This window comes from Ostrea edulis, chromosome 1 (assembly GCF_947568905.1).
Source record: "Ostrea edulis chromosome 1, xbOstEdul1.1, whole genome shotgun sequence".
In the NCBI taxonomy this organism is placed as follows: domain Eukaryota; kingdom Metazoa; phylum Mollusca; class Bivalvia; order Ostreida; family Ostreidae; genus Ostrea; species Ostrea edulis.
In genome coordinates, this window is record NC_079164.1 from 99,591,841 (window position 1) to 99,619,272 (window position 27,432).

Below are 27,432 nucleotides of genomic sequence, written 5' to 3' on the forward strand. Positions count from 1 at the left end.
AGGTCGTGGGTTCACGTCTAGCAGTGGCCGCACTTTCGAAAGAATGTTCGGGTGTATTATTGTTACCCTGGTTCGTCCGCCACTCTTTTCCTTAGACTCCTAGCCTGTTTTAGTTTTATCAGTAACCAATTATTCTTTTGAAATATGATGTGGTGTCCTATAGATGTGCAATAAGGTTTCAGAATTTTCAGTTTCACCCTAGGGCCAGTTGGGAGTTGAAAATCGACTTTTTTAAATAGAAAAACTCCTCTTACATTACTAAGTACATGTATATGCAGTAGCCTCTGTACCCCTTACTTGTCGTAATACGCGACTAAATGGGGCGGTCCTTCGGATAAGACCGCAAAATCCGAAGTCCCGTGTCACAGCAGGTGTGGCACGATAAAGATCCTTCCCTGCTCAAAGGCCATAAGCACCGAACATAGGCCTAAATTTTGCAACCCTTCAACGGTAATGGTGACGTCTCCATATGAGTGAAATATTCTCGAGGGGACGGTAAACAATATGTACAATCTTTTGACATATAATTGGTGACGTCCTTTAGATGTGCAATTTGAATCCGGAATTTTCTTTGCCACCTTGAGGGGTAAATGGGGTTGAAAAACGACGAACAAAAACCTGGTGCTCATTGTATTGTTTCATGTGCAGCAAGAATATATTTGCCATATTGGTATCTCAGCCATTTAAAAGATATTTGAACAATAAAAAGAATAAATTTGGAGGTTGGAATGATCCGGGGCACTTGTCCATCAGAATACTTAGTACATCTTGCTATGTGCAGCAGGAATATGTATGGTTTAGGGATCAGGATATCAATTGTTTTAAACATACACGTATTTCAACAATTATGAAATAGGGTTGGGGATGACCACATTGGCACTTGCCTAACAGAATACTAAATGCATCTTCACATGTATATGCATCAAGAACAGATATGGTTTTGGAGTAAGGGCCTCATCTGTTTTGAAGATATTTGGACAATCATAGAATGAGGCCCCGGGTGATGACCCAGGGGCACTTGCCGAAGAGAAGAATCAATACATGTACATCCTGATACTGTATATGCATTAAGAATATATATTTCTAGCATTGTAGTGGTAATGTCTACTCCCCCCAGAGGTCATATTCTCACCTTGTGTCCGGGTATTATTGGCATATGACAGCATCTATTTAGTTTTTCCCCCAGGTGATTTCCGCTGAAACTGATTTTTTTTTACTGAATAATGTAAATTCAAAAAGTTTCTGTTTCAATATTTTATTAATATCTTCCTCTATCCATCCATTCATCTTAAAGATAACGGACCTAATCTTCGATGGTATTATGCTTCAATTAGATTAAAGTTATACCGCAAGAAAATAAATACGAATAGTATATAATTGTAAACAGATAAAGTTGGGGACACAGCGGTGTTTGCAAGCGCCGGGATCAATGTTCAGAGATAGCGGGCTTCTTTAATAGCAAAGTACTTCAGCGATTCAAGGTACTGCTCAACCACGTGTACTGCGAATATACTAGACAGGTTAAACCCCCCAGAGTCTGTTGGATTCAGTGTCCTCGCGCAGTTTACTCTTTAGAGATGTCAAAATGGTCAGTAGTGATCGCTATTCTCGGTGTCGCTATTGGTTACCAGATCTACGCTAATCTGCAAAATCCCATCCCAGCGGATTTGGAAGACGGTGACAAAATCGCCGTGTTGGACGCCATCGGTCGCCTTGGAAACCGTCTGGTATGTAACCATATACATGTAATACGCCTATTTCTGAAATGTTTACTCTTTTGCTGAATACAGTCGTGAAGGTCGTTATCCCAAGAGTTGTCTAACCTTTACACCTCTAGATGTTGACTGCAGCGAGATTTGATGTCAACTTAGCGACATACAAACCAGTGAAGTTCTTGGTAGATAACCTGTACTCCCTGATTTTGAATGGAATTTCTCCAGGTCCATACAATGACGTCGAGGTACATGTATGACGATCGCTAATTATTCTGTCATAAATTAAGATGTCTTATAATATCCTTTCCACAGCTATAGTGTAAAAACATAAATCAAATACCCCCCCCCCCCAAAAAAAAACAACAACAAACAACAACCCAGGGTTCATATTGCGGAAGATGTATTCCCGTAGAACGGCCAGGCTAAAACAGATTAACTTGATTTTTATGAATATTAAATAAGAATATACAAACTTCCCCATCTGTTCTTAAAAAAGATCTCATTAGGTATATATCGTTGTTAAGTAAAGATTTAGCAATTAAAAGCTAATATTGTGTAATAGGCTTCACATTTACACTATCGCATTTTTGTAAAAACTTGGAAAACCTACCATTACATAATGATATAAAAATCTATAAGAACATGTGTATACATATATCTATAAAATCAAGGAACAGTTATCCTCTGCAATCATCAATGTAAAATGTGAAAATGTTTAGAAATAACTTACTAACACACACACACACACACACACACACACACACACATGTATATATATTACATAACTTAAAAGTGTGTTTCAAAACGTTATGGCATATCTGAACTTGCAATTCCCTAAATAATAAAAGACCCATATGTTTAAGGCAACAAAGCGATAACGTATAAAAACTCAACATACGAGGAGGCGAAAACGCGGTTGCGTAAAAAATCGTTTTTCAGTACGTTAAAGTAATTTCACCCTCCTGTGATGTCATCAGATTAAAATGTACACATGATACACCTTTTTTAAAACCTCGAAAAAAGCGGATTTTGGTGGTGGATTTTATTTATATAATCTATTATTCGAACACAAATCATGCAAAACTTCAATTTATTATTCGGGAACAAAAAATACAAAACTTCAATATCTGACAACCGAGCCCCTGTGCATTTTGTTAGTTAGCACTACCAGTTTATCGTTGCTTGCCTCTGATTGATATAGTGATTCTCTGTTTGATTATAATTAACCCAGATAAGGTTAGGACATATTCGTATATTTTGGCAGTCCACTAAAATCATACCAATTAGTTTAATTTGTTATTGTTGAATACCCCAAACCCTGGAATTGACCAGGTACGATCCCAGAATTTAATGTTAATACGTTACAGAATTTGGTGGCAGCGTCGGGATTTGGGGTAAAATTCTATCATTAAAGTTTACATTTGTTTTTGGTTTATTTTAGTCGAGTTTAATTTTGTAAATTATTGATATGTCTGAGAGCGATGTGAATGCTGAGATGACTGCCTTAGAGCAGGAGCTAAGTAGGCTTCAGGCTAGTATAAATAAAAGTCGGACAAGGCCAGCCGCCAGAGATTCGGGATTACCTGAAAGTAGGCGGACTACCATAGATGACCAAGGTTACATACGGGAAGGTGCAAGACCTAAAACTGTTAGGACGGCCACTTGCTCTTGTTTCATGAAATCACCCTCGGCTACATGAACCATGAAATCACCCTCCGCTATATGAACCATGAAATCACCATCGGTTATATGAACCATGAAATCACCCTCCGCTATACGAACCACGAAATCGCCCTTCGCTATATGAACCATGAAATCACCCTCAGCTATATGAACCCTGTTTTTTTTTTTAACGGTACGGCCAGGCGGTTTTAAAGGTGCCCGTACGTGGAAAGGATATTGAGGGTGGAGGGGGACTGATGTATTTCTTTGTAGATTCAGGACACCACCATAGCTGACGTTCCAGTGCGAGTGTTCATTCCGAGGAGGAAGAAGACAGCGCTGTTTCCCGCCATGATATATCTACACGGGGGAGGATGGTCCTGGCTGTCTGTGGGCAAGTAACCCCCAATATAACAACTAAAAGTAGTCCAAATTGTACCAGGTTTCTTAAAACGTTTCTAAAAATGACCATTGTACTGAACATCAAACTGTAAAAATAATCTGTTGCAGATGTCTACAGTCGATTTCTCAGTCACCTGTGTAATGCTACAAGCCTTATGATCATTGCACCTCGGTATGTTATATATTCTGTTCGTATCAAAACACTTATCAATATTGAAACATATATCTAGAGTTATTAAACAACTTTTCCTGTTCTAGATATCGGCAAGCCCCTGAGCATGTGTACCCCGTTACCTTGGACGAATGTCGCCGGGTTACTTGGGCAACTTTGGCGGGAAAAAGCAGATTTCCCATTCATCCTAGTTACGTCATCCTTGCAGGGGATGAAGCTGGGGGTAATATGGCGGCCTCTCTAGCCACAGAATTTCGCTCCAAGATCTTCATGCAGATTCTCCTGAATCCCATGCTGCAAATGTTTGATTTTCTGACGCCATCATATCAAGATCACCAGGAAGTGTTGACTGGTATTACGTCACCGTCCAGGTCTGCTGTCCAATGGCTGATGTATTCTGGTGGCTCTGTGGGCTGGTTCCCGGCCCTACTACAGAATGCTCATCGATTCCCTTCCCCAGAAATTATGAAACATCAAACATACCTCGATTCCAACACTTACCTACCATCTCACCTAAAGCTTACAAAGTCCAAATCTGTGCAGTCCAAGGCGTATGATAGCAGCGTCAGCAATGCATTAAAGGCCTCCATAACTTCGGAATCTCTTTGTCCCGCATTAACCAATAATGTTATAGGTGTTCCTAATACATACATTGTGACGTCACAATTCGACGTGTTTAGGGATGAGGCAGTCATGTACATTTCAAGACTTCATAAACACAGTGCATCAAAAGTCAAATTAAAACACTACAAAAAGGCTTTTCATGGCTTTTTTCCATTTGCTGGAAACAAAGGTTGGTTTCAGTTTAAAGTGAGCGATGAGGCTTTGCAGGACCTTACAGAATTTATCAGTTACCAAGTCCACAGACTAATGAAGAACCCAACACCTTCATAACCTTACTACACTGAAGAGTCAATTTTTGCATGCTTGTACATCTGTAAATAAACTATCAGTACATGTATTTATTTGTATTCATCCAATTGATAAAAAGTGTTGATATATCTAGACAACAGAAAATAGAACAACTTCGCGTACGATAATTGATGAAAATAACAACATTGTATGCTAATGACTATCAAAAGTCCACTTTGTCATCGGTGAGTTTCACACGGATTGTATGAGAGCACCACTACTTTGCAAAACATGAAGGTTGTTTTGAGTTCACATTCGCACTGAAATCTCGTCTACTCAGTTAAAGTCTTCCATTACACAAGTCACAGAACACATGACAAGTTGACAACTGTATGACAATGAACACATTCAGTGTTACTGTGAGGGAAACTGTAAAAATTCACTGATGTCTGTATCCATATCATCAACATCTAACTGGGGAACTGGTATTGCCATGTTAGAGCCTATTTGATTGGCTGGTACTATGGAGGTGTCTGTCACTTGATCAGTGTCTATGTCTCGTGAGTTCTGATTGGCTGCTGGCTCTGGTTCTAAAGTTTCTTCCACTGGTTCTGCTTTGATTGGGTTTAGAGTGATACCCATGGCAGATCTTAGTCCCTGAACTGATGAAATGTCAGCAGGACTCACCTAAAAATAAATACTCAGATAGTAAGCTAATTAGGCAAATAATTGGATGACATGCATTTCTGTCTGTATGCAAGTAGCATTAAAAAAGAATAATAAATTGTCACATTCCATTCCAGAGTAAGTACATGTACTTGTTAAACACAAAAATAAACATCATTAATACATTCCTTGACTTTCTAAATATTGATTTTATCTTGCTAGTTCTCTTACCCCACCCCCTCCTAGCTAGTTCTCTCACCCCACCCCCTCCTAGCTAGTTCTCTTACCCCATCCCCTCCTAGCTAGTTCTCTCACCCCACCCCCTCCTAGCTAGTTCTCTTACTCCCACCCCCTCCTAGCTAGTTCTCTTACCCCACCCCCTCCTAGCTAGTTCTCTTACTCCCACCCCCTCCTAGCTAGTTCTCTTACCCCACCCCCTCCTAGATAGTTCTCTTACCCCATCCCCTCCTAGCTAGTTCTCTTACCCTACCCCCTCCTAGCTAGTTGTCTTACCCCCACCCCATCCTAGCTAGTTCTCTCACCCCACCCCCTCCTAGCTAGTTGTCTTACCCCCACCCCATCCTAGCTAGTTCTCTCACCCCACCCCATCCTAGCTAGTTCTCTTACCCCTACCCCTCCTAGCTAGTTCTCTTACCCCACCCCTCCTAGCTAGTTCTCTTACCCCACCCCTCCTAGCTAGTTCTCTTACCCCACCCCCTCCTAGCTAGTTCTCTTACCCCATCCCCTCCTAGCTAGTTCTCTCACCCCACCCCATCCCCTCCTAGATAGTTCTCTCACCCCATTCCCTCCTAGCTAGTTCTCTCACCTCTTTTGCTAATTCCTTGAGTTCTTGTGTCACTTTCTGCGCTAGCTGTATCTCTTTCTCAGACGGCCCTGGTACATGAGCTAGATGCATTGGAAGGCGTGCACTGAGGCGTTCCTTCTGTGTGGCCTGGAGGTCTTTTATCAGGCTGGCTGTCTGGTCCAGACGCTCCTGGACTGGATCTTTCTGGGTTGATTCTGATGACATCTTCTCTGTACACAACAAAGGAATCAAAATGTACAAAAAGAAACTTCTTTTTAATCTATACAAATTCTTTCCATCCAGATTATTTATCCATGACTCTACATCAGAAATCTGACTAAAACTGAGGGGAGAAATTATAGAATACATACCAAAGTCGTCTAGGAATGACACATCGACCCCTAAGTCATTGAGACTTTTTAGAGAATTAATGTCAATGTTGACAGGTTTTGTTTCTGAATTAGATCTGGAGGATCCTGCTGCTTCCTTCTTCTCTTCAGCAGCATGAATCTACAAAAAATATAACAGCAGCATGATTCTACAAAAAACATAAAAGCAGCATGAATCTACAAAAAATATAACAACAGCATGAATCTACAAAAAATATAACAGCAGCATGAATCTACAGAAAACATAACAGCAGCATGAATCTACAGAAAACATAACAGCAGCATGAATCTACAAAAAATATAACAACAGCATGAATCTACAAAAAATACAGCTGTAGCATGGATTTAAAAAAAAAACTTAACACAGCTATACATGTACAATTCTCATGAATCTATAAAATCACAAATACTACATCAATTTTCAAAAACAGCTCAAGCATGAGTCTATAAATACACAGCCCCAAGTTCTATCCAAATTAAATCCAAAGCAGTGGGGAAAATGTGTATAGAGTTATATAGAGAGGGTTAATATATATTTCAACTTTAAAACATCGTACAAAATTTACAAATCCCTTTTTTTTCTAAGGAATTTTATATTTGTACTTATTATGACCAAACTCTGCCAAAAAATATATATCAACCCATGCATTCATTTCTTTTTTGTATTTTTGTCCTTAATCTGATAATTTTATTAGGACACTTGACTGTCAAAAAACAAAAACAAGAGGCTCATGGGACACATCACTCACCTGAGTCACCTTGGCCCATATTTCAAGATTTTCCTTATATTTTCGCATCTAAAATGTTGATCCCTATTGTGGCCCCAACCTACTCCCAGGGGGTCATGATTTTTACAAACTTGAATCTGCACTATGTCAGGAAGCTTTCATGTAAATGTAAATTTCTCTTGCCGAATGGTTCTTGAGAAGAATTTTTCTATATATTTAAAATATGTAAAACTTTGATCCCCTATTGTGGCCCCACCCTTTCCCCGGGGAACATGATTTTAACAAACTTGAATCTGCACTATTTCAGGAAGCTTTCAGGTAAATTTGTACTTTCCTCGCCCAGTGGTTCTTGAGAAGAGGATTTTCCCTACATATTTGTATGTAAAACTTTGATCCCCTATTGTGGCCCCATCCGACCCCGGAGGACATGATTTTAACAAACTTGAATCTGTGCAATGTCAGAAAGCTTTCATGTAAATTTCAGCTCTTCTGGCTCAATGGTTCTTGAGAAGAAGATTTTTAAGTGACTCCACCCTATTTTTGTAATTATCTTCCCTTTGAAAAGGGGTGTGACTCTTCATTTGAACTACTTGAAAGCCCTTCACCCAAGGTTGCTTTTTGTCATGTTTGGTTGAAATTGGCCCAGTGGTTCTGGAGAAGAAGTCGAAAATGTGAAAGTTTACAGACAGACGGACGACGGTTGATCAGAAAAGCTCACTTGAAGCTTTCAGCTCAGGTGAACCAAAAAAAAAATTAACAAGAGGTACTGTGAGCAATGCTCACTAAGAATACCCCCTGCTTACCCCAATCTCCCAAAGGGTGTTGGTAATAGGTATAAACTACCTCTCTTCTGAGTGTAAAAAACAAATGGCATGACAAACCGAACTATATTGCTACTTCGATGTCCCGTGCGCGTGACCTTTGACCTTTTGACCCCAAAATCGATAGGGAACATCTTCATCCCATGGGTAGTCCATATGTATGATATGGTGACTGTAGGTGGAAAGGATAACGCTTTAGAGCCCGGAAACCATATTGCTACTTCGATGTCCAGTGTGCTTGACCTTTGACCTTTTGACCCCAAAATCGATAGGGAACATCTTCATCCCATGGGTAGTCCATATGTATGATATGGTGACGGTAGGTGGAAAGGATAACGCTTTAGAGCCCGGAAACCATATTGCTACTTTGATGTCCAGTGCGCTTGACCTTTGACCTTTTGACTCCAAAATCGATAGGGAACATCTTCATCCCATGGGTAGTCCATATGTATGATATGGTGACTGTAGGTGGAAAGGATAACGCTTTAGAGCCCGGAAACCATATTGCTACTTCGATGTCCAGTGTGCTTGACCTTTGACCTTTTGACCCCAAAATCGATAGGGAACATCTTCATCCCATGGGTAGTCCATATGTATGATATGGTGACGGTAGGTGGAAAGGATAACGCTTTAGAGCCCGGAAACCATATTGCTACTTTGATGTCCAGTGCGCTTGACCTTTGACCTTTTGACTCCAAAATCGATAGGGAACATCTTCATCCCATGGGTAGTCCATATGTATGATATGGTGACGGTAGGTGGAAAGGATAACACTTTAGAGCCCGGAAACCATATTGCTACTTTGATGTCCAGTGCGCTTGACCTTCGACCTTTTGACCCCAAAATCGATAGGGAACATCTTCATCCCATGGGTAGTCCATATGTATGATATGGTGACTGTAGGTGGAAAGGATAACGCTTTAGAGCCCGGAAACCATATTGCTACTTCGATGTCCAGTGTGCTTGACTTTTGACCTTTTGACCCCAAAATCGATAGGGAACATCTTCATCCCATGGGTAGTCCATATGTATGATATGGTGACGGTAGGTAGAAAGGATAATGCTTTAGAGCCCGGAAACCATTGCGTCTACAGACGGATGGATGGACAGACAGACGGACAACCCGATTCCAGTATACCCCCCCCCACAACTTGTTGCGGGGGTATAATAAATAAAACCAGAGTAAAAATGGGAAAGTTCAGCTGATATATGGATTGGGAACAGGTCTAGTAACCTTACCCTAAAATAAGCTAAGACAGCCCCTGTTTTTGATCCTTAAAGTATGTAATACATGTATCACATTTATATATATAAAAAAAAACTTTTACATCTTGATATACTGCGAGATACCTTTCAGTTAGTGAGAATGACAGTGCTAACAAAGAAAAACTTACTTCCTCTAACTGCTTTTTGGCTTTAGAGTGCTCTCCTTTCGTGAGTATATCTAATAAATGGTCCACCATAGCAACAGCAAACTCGCCAGAATTCTCCACAAATGTAGTCACACTGTAACATACAACAACAATATTATGTACGTGACAACAGCAACTCGCCGGAATTCTTCACAGTAACATACAACAACAACATTATGTACGTGACAACAGCAAACTCGCCGGAATTCTCCACAGTAACATGCAACAACAATGTTATGTGTGTGACAACAGAATTATACAATTTTCCAGCAACTCGTGTAGCTACAGATGTGAGCAAAAACTGGATTATCACGTGTAATAGTTAATCCACTGTCCCGGACTATCACGTGTAATAGTTAATCCACTGTCACGGACTATCACGTGTAATAGTTAATCCACTGTCACGGACTATCACGTGTAATAGTTAGTCCACTGTCCCGGACTATCACGTGTAATAGTTAGTCCACTGTCCCAGACTATCACGTGTAATAGTTAATCCACTGTCCCGGACTATCACATGTAATAGTTAGTCCACTGTCACGGACTATCACGTGTAATAGTTAATCCACTGTCACGGACTATCACGTGTAATAGTTAATCCACTGTCACGGACTATCACGTGTAATAGTTAATCCACTGTCACGGACTATCACGTGTAATAGTTAGTCCACTGTCCCAGACTATCACGTGTAATAGTTAATCCACTGTCCCGGACTATCACGTGTAATAGTTAGTCTGCTGTCACGGACTATCACGTGTAATAGTTAATCCACTGTCACGGACTATCACATGTAATAGTTAATCCACTGTCCCGGACTATCACGTGTAATAGTTAGTCTGTTGTCACGGACTATCACGTGTAATAGTTAATCCACTGTCACGGACTATCACGTGTAATAGTTAGTCCACTGTCCCAGACTATCACGTGTAATAGTTAATCCACTGTCACGGACTATCACGTGTAATAGTTAGTCCACTGTCCCAGACTATCACGTGTAATAGTTAATCCACTGTCACGGACTATCACGTGTAATAGTTAGTCCACTGTCACGGACTATCACGGGTAATAGTTAATCCACTGTCCTGGACTATCACGTGTAATAGTCCACTGTCACGGACTATCACATGTAATAGTTAATCCACAGTCCCGGACTATCACATGTATTAGTTAGTCCACTGTCCATTACTGGTGAGTACATAAGTATCAGAAAGTAAGAGTATAATCTAATGAATGAGGTTCTGACTATGCAGGAGTGTTAAGGATTGTCCCAAATCTTATAAAGGTAAAAATCCACAAAGTAAATATGATATAAATGACCTTGGCATTTAATTAATGACCGTGATGGAGAGGTTAGACACATAAAACATTAACAATGACGGTGAGAATCATTTGGGTCCCTTTACAGACAGCAGGTTTCCATCCGGGTCCCTTTAAAGACAGTAAGTTTACATCAGGGTCCCTATACAGGCAGTAAGTTTACATTAGGGTCCCTTTACAGACAGTAAGTTTACATTCGGGTCCCTTTACAGACAGTAAGTTTACATCCTGGTCCCTTTACAGACAGTAAGTTTACATTCGGGTTCCTTTACAGACAGTAAGTTTACATCCGGGTCTCTTTACAGACAGTAAGTTTACATTCAGGTTCCTTTACAGACAGTAAGTTTACATTCAGGTTCCTTTAAAGACAGTCAGTTTACATCCGGGTCCCTTTACAGACAGTAAGTTTACATTCGGGTCCCTTTACAGACAGTAAGTATACATCCGGGTCCCTTTACAGACAGTAAGTTTACATCCGGGTCTCTTTACAGACAGTAAGTTTACATTCAGGTTCCTTTACAGACAGTAAGTTTACATTCAGGTTCCTTTAAAGACAGTCAGTTTACATCCGGGTCCCTTTACAGACAGTAAGTTTACATTCGGGTCCCTTTACAGACAGTAAGTATACATCCGGGTCCCTTTACAGACAGTAAGTTTACATTCGGGTCCCTTTACAGACAGGTAGTTTACCTCTTAGCATACTGTACACCTGTCTCATCTGCGTAAGTGGACAGCAACAAGTCTGATTCCTCTTTAGACATATTAGCAAACGTGGAGTCGTACTGGGGACCGTAAGAGCTGAAGGGGCCATAATTCAAATACATCACTGAAAAACAGAAGAATAAGTCTCAATCAAAATCAGAACTTCAAAATACTTGATGTATATCAAAGAAATTTGGTTTCATACTTCTAGAATTTGGATAACTTTTTAAAAAATCTTTCCTGTAGTTCTCATTTTCAGTGTAGCTATTTTGCGTCAATGCACGGTGAACTTACCAGGAGTCAGTCGATTTCTTTTGTCTTCTTTAAACCCAGTAATGGTTCCTGACCCTGTGGTTAATTTTCCAACCAGTGATCCCAAATTCACAACTCTCTCTTTTTCATTTACTAAAATTATCAAAACAAACATTGTTGTTTAGTGTTTAGAAACCTCATAAACTAACTGTAAAGAAATAACAATCACGTGTAAAATCATCTTATCATTATATAAGGTTTAATAAAAAAAATCTGACTGATTGTGTGAAAATACTCATCCTGTGTTACATAAATTCAAAATAGATATATCTAGAATTAAAATAAATTATGCATCTTAAAATTGAAACATACACTAAAAATTGTTAATAAGAACATCTGGAAATGGCTATCAAGATTCAACCATTCTGCAGCACAATTACTCATTTTCAGCAGCTTTTATAACTAAAGAAATTTATTTCCATAAAAGAATTCATTAGATTTTGTGGATCATTTTAGTTTGAAGTAAATGATGTAAAATCTTACAGATTCCATCATTGTCAGGGTTCAGTAGGGTCATTGAAGTGCTGCCATCTGTCCTCCGTCTTAGAAATCCAAACTAGAAAGACAGGTCAAAACATTAATTCTCATAGACTGAAACTCTAAAAATAAAATGTTTATCTTCTCAACTCAAACTTCAAATAAAAAAAATTATCTTCAAAAATCTACACTGTAAATATAAAACATCAATCTTCAAAAACATAAACTGGAAACAATGAAAAAGACCTTTAGAAACCCTAACTACATGTATATAAGTAAACAAGATTTGTTTATGAAACAATGATGCCCCCCCCCCCCCCCCCCATATGGCAGTGAAGTAATAATATGGTACCAAAAGTTATGACCAAATTGAAAGTTTTTCAAAAGTAGGTCAAACTCCAAGATGAAGGTTATGAGGTCAACATTTTGGTCCCAAAACAAATGTGTGTCACAAGGGTTACACGTGTGAAATATGAAAGCACTAGCACTAAGTGTTCAAAAGGTATTGCTTAGGTTAAAGTTCTTATTTTTGTGGAGACAGACAAAAAACTACAGTAAAATATCTGTATCTCAAATATGGTTTATCTCGAATACCCCGCTTGAGTCGAAGTCGACCGCCGGTCCCAGCCGTTTCCCTATATAAATGATTAAAAAAACTTCTGATATTTCAAACACGGTAATCTCGAATACTCCGCTTATGTCGAAGTATTTTCAAGGTCCCATACCCTAAATTCACCTGGTTTATCTCGAAGTGCAGTTAATTTTCCGCTCTGCTTACCATACCTGGCGTCGTTAAGTCACACATTCACACACGCGGCTACATCAATTATAATTAATGACTGCTAATCCACGCTCGCCTTTTCCGAGTAGACCCAGGTCGCAATAAATGGTTCAACAGCTGGGTAATTAGTGAAGCCTTCCAACATTACGGCTAAAGTTCACCGCCAATTATGAACTAACACACCCAATTCCAGGGATGGTGTTTTGAATGACACACACTCTATCATTAACATGTGGGTTAGATAAACGCACAAAATCGTCAAAGTACGCTTGAAGGTGATGCTCTTAATAACGATAATGCATTTAATAATACACGCTTCATCATTAAAACTAGAACAGAGAAAACATGAAAATTTATTTAATAAACATTTAAGGGTTTTTTAATTTAAAATCCGTCTTTTTTGTTTCTTACTTGAGAGGTTCTTTCATTGCAATGCAAAAACTACATCCCAGTCGAGCCTGGACATCAGTAAACTTAAAGTAAGCATACAGGCACGATCATTGTAATTTTGAAACACATTGTGAATTCAATTGGATGTTTATATATAAAAAAAAAAACCCGAAATGTTTGTCTTTGAAATTCCACAATATTAATTTATCAACTTGTATTAAACTATAAGAAACGGCAACGGGGTTTTTGTTTATAATGCAAATCCCATACTATGCATCAAATATCCTCTTTCAAAAAAAATATCCAAGATCGATTTTGGATATCTCGAACCCCCGGATATCTCGAAGTTTTTTCGAGGTCCCTCGGACTTCGAGATAGAGATATTTTACTGTATATGCCCCCGAATCTCCGATTATGGGAGCGTAAAAATTGATTTCTCAGAATCTGTAACTGTAAAGGTGAGTCACTAACATACCCCAATGAATATAATGTAATACAAAAATCTTTCACTATCTGCACAATGATGATAAGACTGATTAAAAGTAATGCACCATTTAAAAATACCAGTATAATATTGACCCATTTCATTCTTAAATGGTACCTAACCTCACTCCTTAAAGCTTGATAAGTCAATAAATCTAACTACAACAAAGGCATTGATGGTACATGTATATCTACCATGGTCATTATACATTCGGCAAAATACGGTACAGTACCCTACATCTAACCTCAGATTGATTGTTTTACGTTCCTCTCGAGAATATTTCACTCATGTGGAGAGGTCACCACTGCCGGTGAAGGGTTGCAAAATTTAGGCCTATGCTCGGCGCTTATGGCCATTGAGCAGGGAAGAGTCTTTATCGTGCCACACCTGCTGTGATACGGGACCTCGGTTTTTGCGGTCTCATCTGAAGGACCACCCCATTTAGTTGCCTCTTATGACAAGCAAGGGGGTTCTGAGGACCTATTCTAACTTGGATCCCCACCGGATTGATTGAATATTGTTTGACGTCCCTCTTGAGAATATTTTACTCATATGGAGATGTCACCACTACCCGTGAAGGGCTGCAAAATTTAGGCCTATGCTCGGCGCTTACAGCCTTTGAGCAGGGAGGGATCTTTATTGTGCCACATCTGTGACACGGGACCTCGGTTTTTGTGGTCTCATCCGAAGGACCGCCCCATTTAGTCGCCTCTTACGACAAGCAAGGGATACTGAGGACCTATTCTAACCCAGATCCCCACAGGACTCTAGTCTTGGATGTATGACGGTAAGTGATATGTAGCTATGCCTAACATTTGTAATGTGGTCATCTACTTACCCTCCCGGAAAAACTTCTACTTTCAGAAATTAGTGATTTGTTTTTTAAAAAAAATGAATTTATCAAGTTTTCTTTAAAAACTGCCCTCTATTTCAAGAAAAAAAGCATAATTCTCAAAGAGAAATATTCTTGACATGATAAACGATAGAACACGATACACGCACGATAGGATATATGCACGATAGGATAGGATGAACGCATGATACGAGGTAAACCTGATAAACACAAAACCTGATAAACAATCTTCACGATAAACCTGATAAATGCAAAACACGATAAACGATCTTCACGATAAACGGAAAACCTGATAGAAATGTTGAAAATTTAGAAACAATTTAGACGGAACGAAATTTTGATACCTATTACATTATGTTGATAATAATATTGAATGATTTCAATATTCATTATATACCTAAAACATATAATTTCTTTAATCCACGGTCGTATGTTTTGGGGGGGAGGGGGGGGGGGGGGGTTTGGTTGTTTTTAAATTCTATTTTTTATTTTTTTTTCGCCATCACAGCTAAAATCAGAAAACTAAACTATATACGGTATTTAATTCATTATTTGATATCTTTATGAATTTTCCGAACCAATGATTCTAAAACTTATATTGTCACCTAATGTTTAATATATAGATTATACAGGGAATTAACTAAATGTAATATAATGTAGTGAAATCATGCTTCTGTAGCTCTCTTATTCTAATGTCTATTATCTTGAATATGAAATAAAACCAAGTAATATTTTGTGTGTAGCGAGGAGGTGCTTATTTTGCATCAAGCTCCAAGTTCACCACTCATTCAACAACTACAATTATTTTCATAAAAAATCCACTGCACTACACCATATGCTCATATGTTAGATATTTCTACACTATGAGTGATAATTGATAGTTATAAGTAATTGGAACATATTTATTGGAATTGATATTTTGTAAACAAAAAATAAATAAACTATCAAAAAAAAATAAACAAAACCCGGCTTGTTTTAAATTCGCTATTTTGAAACGCTAAAAAATATTTTTGTGTTTAGTATGTAGAAAATTCAAATAATCATCAAAACCAGCATAAATTTCCAGTATCTACACGTGCGACTATTGGTACATGTGTACATGGACAAGTGAAAAAAAAACCAATGATGACAGCTGAATCATGCCCAGTTGAGCAGAATTTTGGGAAATGCAACACCCTTGCACTTTTAAAACTCAATCTTCTAACTGTGTGAAATATAATGTCCCTGAGAATGTTTGCTGTCAAAACATGGGAGATACACAAAATCAGATATAAGGAGGCGCACAAGTTCAGTAGTTTGTATATAAGTAGAATACAGGTGAAAAAAATCAGAAGAAAAAGAACCATTATTAAAATATACATGTATGTAATAAACAATGTAATTTACTGATTTTTCCTTTCAAATCAGAACTTCCTATTTCTCTGTTAGTGTTAATTACAAATAATTGTTTCTAGACAAGGAAATGTTTATGAACTCCAGATGAAGGAGCTTTCAGATTTACTGTCCTCGGTTTGCTCGGCAAACCACTGCCTACTTTCCAGACTACTTAAAATGAAATTGTGATAAATTTTCACCCTCTCTGGACAGACAAATAGCTTTTCTTCTGCCTTAAAATCGACAGCTTTATGTTCTCCTTTAAATACAGTGTATACTGTCTTTCCTCGATTCCTAAAAATTTCTTCTTTAACAAAACGAATAAAGCTTTCGGAAAGTATCGTACTTTTTCATTAGATTTCATATACGACCTTGATAGTTTCCGAAGCTACACGATAAACAATTTTCACGATAAACGGAAAACCTGATACACGCAAAACACGATAGACCTGATAAACGCAAAACACGATAGAAAACCTGATACATGATAGGATAGGATACACGCACAATACGATAGGATACACGCACAATACGATAGGATACACGCACGATACGATAGGATACACGCACGATAGGATAGGATACACGCACGATACGATAGGATACACGCACGATAGGATAGGATACACGCACGATAGGATAGGATACAAGCACGATAGGATAGGATACACGCACGATAGGAATGTCCAGAATAACGTTGCGGGTACTGTACCTTCATATGTATCAACTGATTATGAGAAAATTGATACACATCTTGTTTGCACTTCGAGTTTTGCTAATGCAATAAAGTTGATGATTGATAATTGTATCTTATAATAATAAAAATCAATCAATATATGTTGTACAACAAATTCATAAATGACTGAAGAACATTTGTCATTCGGTGTAAACCAATCACCTGCATTCCGAGAGCGATACACATGTAAACATGGCGATGCACAGACAAGTTTTTCTTGAACTGTATTCAAAACAATTGATATTTTCCGTTAATATCAAACTAAATACTTGAAATATTTTTCCAAAATAGATTTAGAATACCTCTACCATCTCACCCTTTTTGTCAGCAAAAATCCATGTAGGCCATTTCGGCCATGATGTCACAGTGACCTAATACAAAGCTATATAGGAAAAAATCGACTGTATATTTCTGAGCCGTATTAGAATAGAAATAAAGTTCTTGATTTCGTGTATGTTGTAGGATAACCTCCTTGGTCTCAAAATGTTGTGTGAAATATAAAAGCCTCTGTTAACGTCTCAGCTTTTATATTTCATAACAACATTTCTCGACCTAAGAGGTTATGGTGCAACATACATGAAAACGCAATCATTATTTCTTAAATAACGTACCCGGCTCTTTGGCTCTCGCAGTGTTAACATGTCTGCCGCATCTTTAGCTGCTGCCCTGGCCTGAGCCAGAATTTCCTCTGGGCTGAGGTTGTCTGGTATGGCCTCAAATCTACCCAACCTTTAAATCAACATACAAGGATATTTTTTTTAGTTAAACTCAATAGATCATTCATGAAATAGTGTATAACTTTGTGGGGGTAGGTTTGTAGTTGATCTTGTATGGTTTATAATTATGTAGTCAGTAAACTCCATATGGGGCGAGAGCTTTGACCGCCCTCTTTAAATAGCATAAATGTATAAGAAATAAGAGACTTGCTTCATTTTGAGCAATCATGTAGGATACACCGTGGCCTGAAACAACTATGACGTCACACACGTGACTAGCTGCAATAATGCAGCCCTCTCCGATTTTCCTTTTGGGGAGAAAACGTCAGAATAAAAAAAAAATCGGAGAGGGCTACATTATCGCAGATAACAAGTAACGTAAGAAACTGTGTAGTTTACATATTTGCGTTCAACATATTGTCTGCATTCAGTTTTTAGAGTTGGAAATTTATTTCCTTGACCAGTGTTTTCAGCTGAGTAACTCATCTATCAACCGAGTATAAAGACACTGACAGCGTATGGAATATACATGGTCTTTGTGTGATCCAACGTAAACCAATGCTAACGTTACAAAGCAGGAGGTAAGATATAATCAAATCCAATGCTGCAGGTAAAATATTCTACAACTTTGTTTTAGAAAGGGGGGGGGGGGTAATAAAAACCCTATGCTGTAAAATACTGTACTACTTTGTTTGAGAAAGGGGAGGGGGGTATAATAAAATCCCATGCTATGGACAGAACACTGTATAACTTTGTTTGAAGGGGGGGGGGGTGTATATAATAAAACCCATGCTGTAGGTAAAATTACTATATGTATATCACTTTGTTTGAAGGGGGGATATAATAAAACCCTAGCTGTAGGTGTAAAATACTGTATTACTTTGTTGGGGGGGGGGATATAATAAAACCCATGCTGTGTAAAATACTGACTCTTCTCTCTCCTTGGCTCGTTCTTTTTCTTGCCTCTCCTCCTCCACAATGGCTTCCATCAGAGCTGTTGTTTCATCCGGTTCCTCCACACCAAGTTCAGCGTAGGTCATGCTAGCCAGAAATGGAAGAGTCCGTTTCATGTTGATGAGTTTTTCCTGAATGACAAATCATAAACCTGAACATGTACATCAATTATATTTACATGTTGATGACAACGAATTGGAACATGTACATTGTATAACGCTAATTCTGAAGTATGCTGGCATAAAGCATCACAGTTCATGCTCTCGTGTACAGTATATTTTCAAAAATGAAATTACTATTTTGAATTTACATTTTACTTTCATTTCTGTCGGAATATTCCCTGCCATTAAAATAGTTGTACTAAATTAATCCAGAATCATACACACGTTGTTCACATTCGTGAGGAAATGTCTATCTTTTCAATTGGTAAAAATATCTTACACTAAAATACCAAAAATGGTGGCAGAACATCATGTTGATAATACCATAGTCATAATTCGGGTTCTATTGTATTTGATCAAATTGAGAATAAGTGAGAAGCATTGGGATTCTTGCACAAAATACACTTAACTTTGAAACACAAGCACAAGTGTTCATTTTTATTTATATGGGCTCATATTTTTTCTAATGACAACCCTGTGGAGTCTTCTTTATTCAACAAAAACACAATATTGTTAAAATTTTATAATCTAAATTCATACAAATCTATTTATAGTACAAGTCTTCTACTATGAGAATTTCTCCTTGAAAATAAACTGCCTCCCAATTTCCTCTAGTAAATTCATAATTTATTCTTTTATTCCTTTATGCAATACAGCATATTGGTTAACATACAGATATATATATAACACTCAGAAAATGTAAATAATAAATATAGTTGACAATATACAATGTATATTAAGAGATAGGTTCTCTACTAACAACATAAACAAAGTTCATTAGAATATACAATATACAGTATAATCTGTCTAAACCGGCTATGTGTGGTTCCAAAGAAATTGACCGGTTTGCACAGAGTCCGGAGTGCAGAATGTTGACAAGAATGAGAGTTGCTTCCCTTGCATTCATTGCTAACGTTTTATTATATCACAAAAGAATTAAAAATGTAAAAATATAAATGTCAGTGTTTTATTGTTGTGCTCATTTGAAAAATTTTCAATTTTTATTAAACAGTTTAAAATCTGGGAATTATTCGCGCAATTTTCTGTTGGTAAATTGTCAATTTCGTCTACATCATCGCCGTTATCAAGTGCTACATTATGTACGTTCGTCAAGTTTGTGTTGTGTTCGTCTAAAATTTGTCTTTTCCAGCTTTCATTGTAAATGTATCGCTGTCAACTGTCTCAATTTGTGAAACAGAAACTGATGTAATGCCGAGTGATCGACCGGACATGGCGAGTTGTGCTAACTAACTGCATATCATCACTGTCTGACTCGCCGTAGAGTTCTGAGAAGTCCACGAGGGGAAACTCTGCTATTGGAAAACATAACGGGATTGTTGCCGATTTTGTTTCATTCCAAGAATGTATCGAATTCATCGATTAATTGAACTTTGTCTTTTAATGTCAGTTCTTGTCTCTGTCGTTAGGGGGAGGGCGCCATTACCTTGTGCGTGGTGCTGTCATAATTGAAAAAAATCAGGTTTTATTTTAAACTGATCGCGACTCATCGCCAATTTTACTCGTTTACTTACCTGTGGCTTCCCTTGAGACACCCTTTGTGTACACTGCGTGTGATCGACCGAATACCGCGAGGTTGGTCATCGAGGAGTGGCTGGTTTAAATGCGATAATTAGAGCTAATCACGAGCAGTTGGGACCTTGTGTACACCGAATACAATTAGGGTGGTGTATCATCGAGCGGCCGGTTTAAACAGGATAATTAAAGTTAATTGATAGCAGTTGGGACTGTGTAAGCCGGCCGGTATACAGAATACGCAGTATCCGGAGTACAGGGAATTATTAATAAAGGATTTGTTAAAGAAATGTTAGGGACTATATTTTGTGGCCGGAATTGACAGAGCGCCGGAGTACTCAGAGGCCGGTTTGGACAAATTATACTGTATTGTGATAACTTTACCGATGTTTATATTTGAGCAAAACTTCTCGTTCCCTCATTGTCATATCTTTTACAGTTTTTTAACAACTTTTTTCAACAAGCTCTATTTCCTGACTTGTGATTATTATTTCATCCTAAACATGTGAACTTTCCTACCTCGGACATGAGTTTCTGTGTCCTACCTCGGACATGAGTTTCTGTGTCCTAAACATGTGAACTTTCCTACCTCGGACATGAGTTTCTGTGTCCTAAACATGTGAACTTTCCTACCTCGGACACGAGTTTCTGTGTCCTAAACATGTGAACTTTCCTACCTCGGACATGAGTTTCTGTGTCCTACCTTGGACAAGAGTTTCTGTGTCCTAAACATGTGAACTTTCCTACCTCGGACATGAGTTTCTGTGTTCTAAACATGTGAACTTTCCTACCTTGGACATGAGTTTCTGTGTTCTAAACATGTGGACTTTCCTACCTTGGACATGAGTTTCTGTGTTCTAAACATGTGAACTTTCCTACCTTGGACATGAGTTTCTGTGTTCTAAACATGTGGACTTTCCTACCTTGGACATGAGTTTCATGCCCACGCTCAGCAGTCTTTTCGCCTCTCTGTAGTAAATCGTCTCTGGCCGGTTATATGTCATGGCATTGTTGCACATCAATACAAAATCTTTCTGCAAAATCATGTAAATCAAAGTTTAAATATTGCCAAAGCAACTAGTCCACTTCTCCTTAAAAATAATTCTGTGACAGTTAAAAAAGTTAAAGGTAAATAAATTGTTTCCATGATCCATGATATTGTTAATGTAAGAAGGATCAACTAAACCCGTATAAACAACATTTACATTCCTGTGTTAATCTATATACAGTGGAACCCCGTTATTACGTTTTCCATTTTGTCACGATAAAATAACGTAATACCGTGGGCAATGTAATAAACGTTCCCAGTGAAATCCATTAAAAATATCATTTGGAAATTGTATATCGTCCGTTGGTACTCCGAGAAGGGGTGTGTGAATATATCTTTACTGTTTCTTTGTTTAAAAGACTATGATACTTTGTTTTATTTACATCTTATCTTTAATATCCGTAATTCTTCATGTTCTTATCCCTTTTCTTTATTTCGGTGTAGGATACATAAGGATGTTTTGATAAACGTTGCTTTTTCTGCATTCGTTTGGACCGCCATTTTGTTGAACTTTAAAACAATGCGTTCATGTAAATTTCTCTCAATAACTCGTTCCGGTTCGTATTCAACATTTGTATTAAAAAATAACAAAACATCGTTCTTATTAAGTACTCTAATTACACAATACACAACACAATAAAAAAAATCCCACCCAAAAAACAACAAAACTATAGACACAAAACGCACACGATACCCAACACTTGCACACTTCTCACCAACGATAAACATGCACGAAGAACAATTTAAGCGCAATCCACATAAAAAAAAATATAATGATGCACGAAGATTTCATTTATAACGCTAAATGATGGCAATGAAATCACATGCGCATCAAGGGATTTTAAAATATTCACCGAGGTAAATGCCGTGCACAAATCGGCCGATAGATTGGTGTATGTATGGACAAGATTTACGAACACCCAAGCTGCATGTCCAAACAACGAACAATTTTTTTAATTGAACACCTTTAGTCACCTATGTCCAAGCAGTTACCCAAGCGGTTGTAACATTGCTACGATAAATTTTGTCTTTCTTGTTTGGTACCAAAGCTGTCCGTGAATAGAGTTTTAATAGCGAAGGTAATCACACTATGCTGAACACGCAGGTGGTTGAGAAATTATTTCTTTGATTATCAAAATATGAAAAATAAAGTAAATTTCATAGAGTACAATTTTTAAATAAACATTATTTAATTGTTTATCACTGGCTTCTATACAGGGTATTCACCTGTACTGATGTCGCTAGATCTATCAAAGCGTGATCAGTCAAGCGTCTCTAATCCCCAAACAGACCAGGAAATTTACGTGGTGACTGCCTCAGGCAGTCAAGGTGTGAATGGCTTATTATTTTGAGAATCACTATTGAATAATTAGGGGTTTCTTACGTTTTTGTCGGAATATTTACAACGTAATACCGAGTCCCGGCATTTTAGGACAACGTAATAACGAGGTCTATTTTATATAGGTTTGTTAAGAAATGGTTTTGTGCTTTGAAATTCCAACGTAATATGTGGACTAACGTAATAAAGGGGGAACGTAATAACTGGGTTCCACTGTAGTTCAACGGTGGACTGAAAATAACACTAAAGAAACACTGAACCCACCTCCACCCCCACAAAAACAAATATACACCCTGACCTTGTACTCCAAGACATTCCTATACTGGTGACTCTCAATCTTAGACATCATGGTACTCAGATCCATCGGGTTCAGAATTATGCTAGAGTAACCTGGGGCAATCATGTCATTCACAGGATAGGCAAAAAATCCATTCACATCTTTCCTGTAAAGTCAAAAGTATAGCGATAACATATATAAAAGAACTCTTTTTCAGAGTGTTATGAATTCAACAGAGGCTTTAAACAAAATTATATGGAAAAAGTAAAGAATGAAGTTTGATAATGGCCCCATTTGACACCCCCCTCAAAAGAAATTTAAGAAGTTGTGTTTTTTCTTTAAAATCAAGTGTGCCTTGTCATGAATCTCAGAGCAACTAAGTTTTTATTCTGAATTGGACCAAAATGACCTCGATTCAGAATTTAGACAGCATATAAATGACATTTACAAACCATTTTATAAAGCACTTTGACATAAAATAGATATTTTTCATTTACTCTACATTTTCCCCTCATAAAAACACATTTAGCACAAGCTCAGACAAAATTGATATTCACGTCAGATTTATTTTTCCAGTACATTTAATTGACAGAAAAATTTTGTTTGATAAAAGTTGTGCTCTATATTCTTTGAAAGAACACAATGTTTGAATTAATAAGTATTTGTATATTTATTTCAACTATTGTATTTTATATCTGCATTTGATTGTATGGCGTGGAACTTTCTTAATGCACAGCATGTCTTAAATTTTAGTAATTTTACCTCACATTATTGATTAGCATTGTTTTGATATTATCTGTCTTAACGTTATTGTAATTCCTTTTACTACTTTTATAACATGCTGTATCATTTTTATTGTGTGCAGCGCTTTAGAGCGGTTATCTATAGTCATATAAGGCACTATATAAATAAATATCATTATTATTCAACTGAATTTGATAAGAATTAGGGAAAAATGTATCTTTTAGTGTCATGCACCAAATGATTCTAAATATTTGAGACAAATTATAAGAATCTAGTTCAGGCATGAAGAAATAAGATTTAAGACTTCCTGTAAAGCTTTAAAAGTTTGGGTCTTAAGGGGACCAAAAAAAAAGACTTATCAAATATATTTCTTTAATGTAGTAACAGAATATTGAAGTGAGAGGACATACTTTTGTAACATCTTGTGTATGTGCTTTAGACAGATACGAAGTACTCCGTGCTCTTCAAGCTTCCTAGGCCTACCCACTGGGCGTGGTGGCTCTTCCCGCGCTGGCTCCACTAGGACATTGTCGAGGGCGGGCTTTTTTGCTGGAGGCCCCGCCTCTTCTTCCTCCTGTGAAGCATCCTCTTCTTCTGACTCAATTCGCTGGCGTTTTTGAGTTTCCTGCAAAGTGCAGTACTTTTTAATATTTTTAAAAAAATCTAATTTTGCCACCATTAGCATGATTAGTAAATTCTAAACTTACTATGTTTAAAATATATTTGAAATATCATAAGATTTTACTTTAATGCCGAAAATCATGAATAAAATTGAATGGACAAATTGACTGACCTTTACGGACGCCTCCGCATGTCTGCGTTTTTCTTTCTCTGCCTTCTTCTTCTTTTTCTTCTTTTTGTGCTTGTGTCTTTTCTCTCCTGATACACTAACTGTTTCATGGAGTGGACTGTACACTTCACCGCTGACCTTCAACTTCAACCTTATTCCCCCAGGGATTTCTTTTTCAGGGGCCTGCTTCTCTTCTGAAAACAATGCAGTATTTAATGATATGTACATATAAATTTCATCAAATTATAGCAAGTTCTATATAACAACAATAAATTTTAAATCAAATAACGGTTCAAATCAGAAGGTTAAAGAAAAGCAAGCCTTCTGCAAGTATTGCATAAATTAATGTGTCCTAAGTTATGTTGTTTTATGTAATATTCTGCGTGAACCATCTTCCTCCAACAGTTCTGCACAGTCATAAAACAGAAAGTTAAACTATTTATTCAGTAAATTATATGGTTCTGACATCTTAAAAAGAATAAAGAGAACTAGACAGAGTACAAGAATTTTAGAAGTTCAGTCAACCATGAAATTCTAAAAGTCTTATAATTTTTGTTAGAATAAGTCACCTGCGACTTATGTGAAACTTAATCTGCACCAATTCATTAGAAAACCACAAATAAAAGTTTAGTTTCCTGGACCAAAATTTAAAAAGTTTGCCATCCAGGACGACCCATGTTTCTCTCTCTCTCTCTCTCTCTCTCTCTTTTCTGATTTACGGTTTTTTCATGTTCCTATCTGTGTTTGGTTTTAATTTTAGTTTGGTTTTGATTTTAGAGTTTTGCGGCGCTTTGTAAATCACCGTAAATTTTAAGCGCTCTAGTGATCGATTCAAAACATGACATACTGGAAGAATCAGTTGATAATTATGGACAGAAACAACAACAGTGTCTGATTAAAATGTAAATTCATTAATTGTTCACCTAAAATAAAACAAATAAATATTTGTACAAATATATTTGAATGTGGCTCTATTTTATAGACTTTTAAGATAGTTAAGTTAACGGGAGTTACGATTCTTGTCTCAAGCCGTTTCCTATGTGAAATATACAAGAAAAATTCCACAAGTTACTAAATACTTGGTATTATACAAAGAAACTTCTTACACAAGTATTTAAATAACAATACTATAAAATGAAAAAATTGGGTATTCGGTAGGTTATGGCCTTATGGGGGTATTTCAGTGTTTTCTAAGAGTATTTCGGTAAATCATGGGTATTTCAGTAATTCTATGTACCGGTCAATGAACTTTTACCAGAATTCATCTTTAAGCAATTTTACATGCAATCAATGATTCATTGATAAAAATGATATTTTATTTATTGAATTACTTTTATTGGGAGAACTTACTTTTCCCCCCCAAAAACCCTTAAAATTTGTGTCATTTTATTAATTTTTTTAAAATTATGTTTGAGTTGACTTAATTTAGTACTGAGAAATAGACGAGTGGGAGATTTAGCACCCTAAGTCCCTAAAGTCTTAGTCACTAAGAATGACTGAAATTACTATCATTTAGAAGTTATCGATGAAGCCGAAATGACCTCAGTATATGTTCATCTATGACTATGTCATCTAGTCACATAGGAAAATTTATGAAGAGTGGAAGATTTAATGGAGCCAAATATACAGACATATACAAAGGTACATGTTGGCCCCTTTTGTTATTGATAGAGGATGAAGCCCTCTCACGGCCCAAAGAGAGTGGAGATCTCCCTATAGATAACACGTATATACATGTTTAAAAGGAAAATATAGAAAACTAATGAAAAATTAAACCATGATAGCTATGGAACTTGAAAATTTTGGTTCCAATGGCGTCGATTCGAATACTAGTGCATGGATATGTATTTCTCCATTTTGAATCTTGGGTACCCAAATTCACGTCGTTTTGAGATCGTAACGTTAGCTAGTTTAACTTAGAAATTGCGTTGTTTTTTTTGTTCAATGTATTATCATTTTTTATCCTCGATTAACGCGATTGTACCATGTCTCCTATGTTTGTGCTAAACACCGACACTAGATATGACGTCACAATGCACTGTTTACATCAGTTGCATCGAGTTTCCTGCGTTCAATCTAGATACTAATGCCAATACTTTTTGCTTCGACCTCAAACACGGTCATGCCATATTAACTTCGGTAATTGGCAGTAAATTCGGTCATTCTATGGACCCTCCATCCCCTTTGTCAGGGCTACAATAACCTGAGAAATGGGCCTAAACAAGAGGGAGATTCAGTGTCGATCAGTTCTGTTGATCCCCTTTGGCCAGTGCTACAAAACGTTGAAGAGCGTCTTAAATAGTACAATTAACAAAAGCTGTGTAGCAGGTTGTTATTAAACTTTCTACATCCTTTATCTAAAGATATCCATGTTAACTACTACTATAAAGAAAAACTTCGTACAGATGGCCTTAGCAATGTACATATATTGGCAATCGAACTAATTTAGCTGATCGGATTTTACCCTGAAATGTTTAAAATAACTGAACATTTCCATTACCATCATGAGAACGTTTTTCAGATTTGTGTTTCTTGTGCTTCTTTTTAAATCCCATCATATAAAGAAAGTAAAATAAATTTTTCGATTCTTTGTGAAAAATTTTGCGGCGTTCGTCAATGTTGAGTGGAAGTTTGTTTTAGAAAAATTTATTTCGGATAAAAACGAAAAAAGTAATGCACTTAAAACTATCATATCTATATTTGAAAAGAAAATGATGGAGTTAACTTAGTAAATAAAGTTTGAATGAATATATCATCTGGAAAGGAAAATAGGTCTATGATTTTAAGATAAATTTGAATAGGTAGGAAAATTTTAATTT

The 27,432-nt window shown here is 37.2% G+C and overlaps 2 protein-coding genes across 3 annotated transcripts; one reads left to right on the forward strand and one right to left on the reverse strand.

Moving 5' to 3' along the window:
- Positions 1 to 1,401: 1,401 nt before the first annotated feature.
- On the forward strand, positions 1,402 to 4,912 carry LOC125670778 (arylacetamide deacetylase-like). Of its 2 annotated transcripts, none has more exons than XM_056140554.1 (5): positions 1,402 to 1,727; positions 1,838 to 1,960; positions 3,651 to 3,771; positions 3,888 to 3,951; positions 4,038 to 4,912. In XM_056140554.1, the coding sequence occupies exons 1-5, from the start codon at positions 1,578 to 1,580 to the stop codon at positions 4,843 to 4,845; spliced, it is 1,266 nt and encodes a 421-aa protein (XP_055996529.1). In that variant the 5' UTR covers positions 1,402 to 1,577; the 3' UTR covers positions 4,846 to 4,912. The 2 variants fall into 2 exon arrangements, with proteins under 2 accessions (XP_055996529.1, XP_048762106.1); XM_048906149.2 differs by having other exon boundaries at positions 1,424 to 1,727; positions 1,838 to 1,966.
- LOC125670716 (bromodomain-containing protein 7-like) lies at positions 4,899 to 27,247 on the reverse strand. Its single transcript, XM_048906067.2, has 14 exons — positions 27,114 to 27,247; positions 24,617 to 24,807; positions 24,234 to 24,448; positions 23,101 to 23,245; positions 21,339 to 21,449; positions 18,698 to 18,852; positions 17,663 to 17,780; positions 12,440 to 12,512; positions 11,939 to 12,049; positions 11,633 to 11,768; positions 9,607 to 9,718; positions 6,646 to 6,784; positions 6,296 to 6,504; positions 4,899 to 5,490 (listed from the first exon to the last, which is right to left on the reverse strand). Exons 1-14 carry the CDS (start codon positions 27,169 to 27,171, stop codon positions 5,218 to 5,220), a joined length of 2,046 nt encoding a protein of 681 aa, XP_048762024.1. The 5' UTR covers positions 27,172 to 27,247; the 3' UTR covers positions 4,899 to 5,217.
- Positions 27,248 to 27,432: the final 185 nt, after the last annotated feature.

Bases quoted from the DNA above. Each gene is read 5' to 3' on its own strand.
- LOC125670778 (XM_048906149.2), top strand. From the start codon at position 1,578: ATGTCAAAATGGTCAGTAGTGATCGCTATTCTCGGTGTCGCTATTGGT. The intron at 1,728-1,837 runs GTATGTAACCAT...TTACACCTCTAG, and splicing joins GTCGCCTTGGAAACCGTCTG to ATGTTGACTGCAGCGAGATT. The intron at 3,952-4,037 runs GTATGTTATATA...TTCCTGTTCTAG, and splicing joins CTTATGATCATTGCACCTCG to ATATCGGCAAGCCCCTGAGC.
- LOC125670716 (XM_048906067.2), bottom strand. From the start codon at position 27,171: ATGATGGGATTTAAAAAGAAGCACAAGAAACACAAATCTGAAAAACGT. The intron at 17,781-18,697 runs GTCAGTATTTTA...GTTGATTTAAAG, and splicing joins CGAGCCAAGGAGAGAGAAGA to GTTGGGTAGATTTGAGGCCA. The intron at 12,050-12,439 runs GTAAGATTTTAC...TGATAATTTTAG, and splicing joins CCCTGACAATGATGGAATCT to TAAATGAAAAAGAGAGAGTT.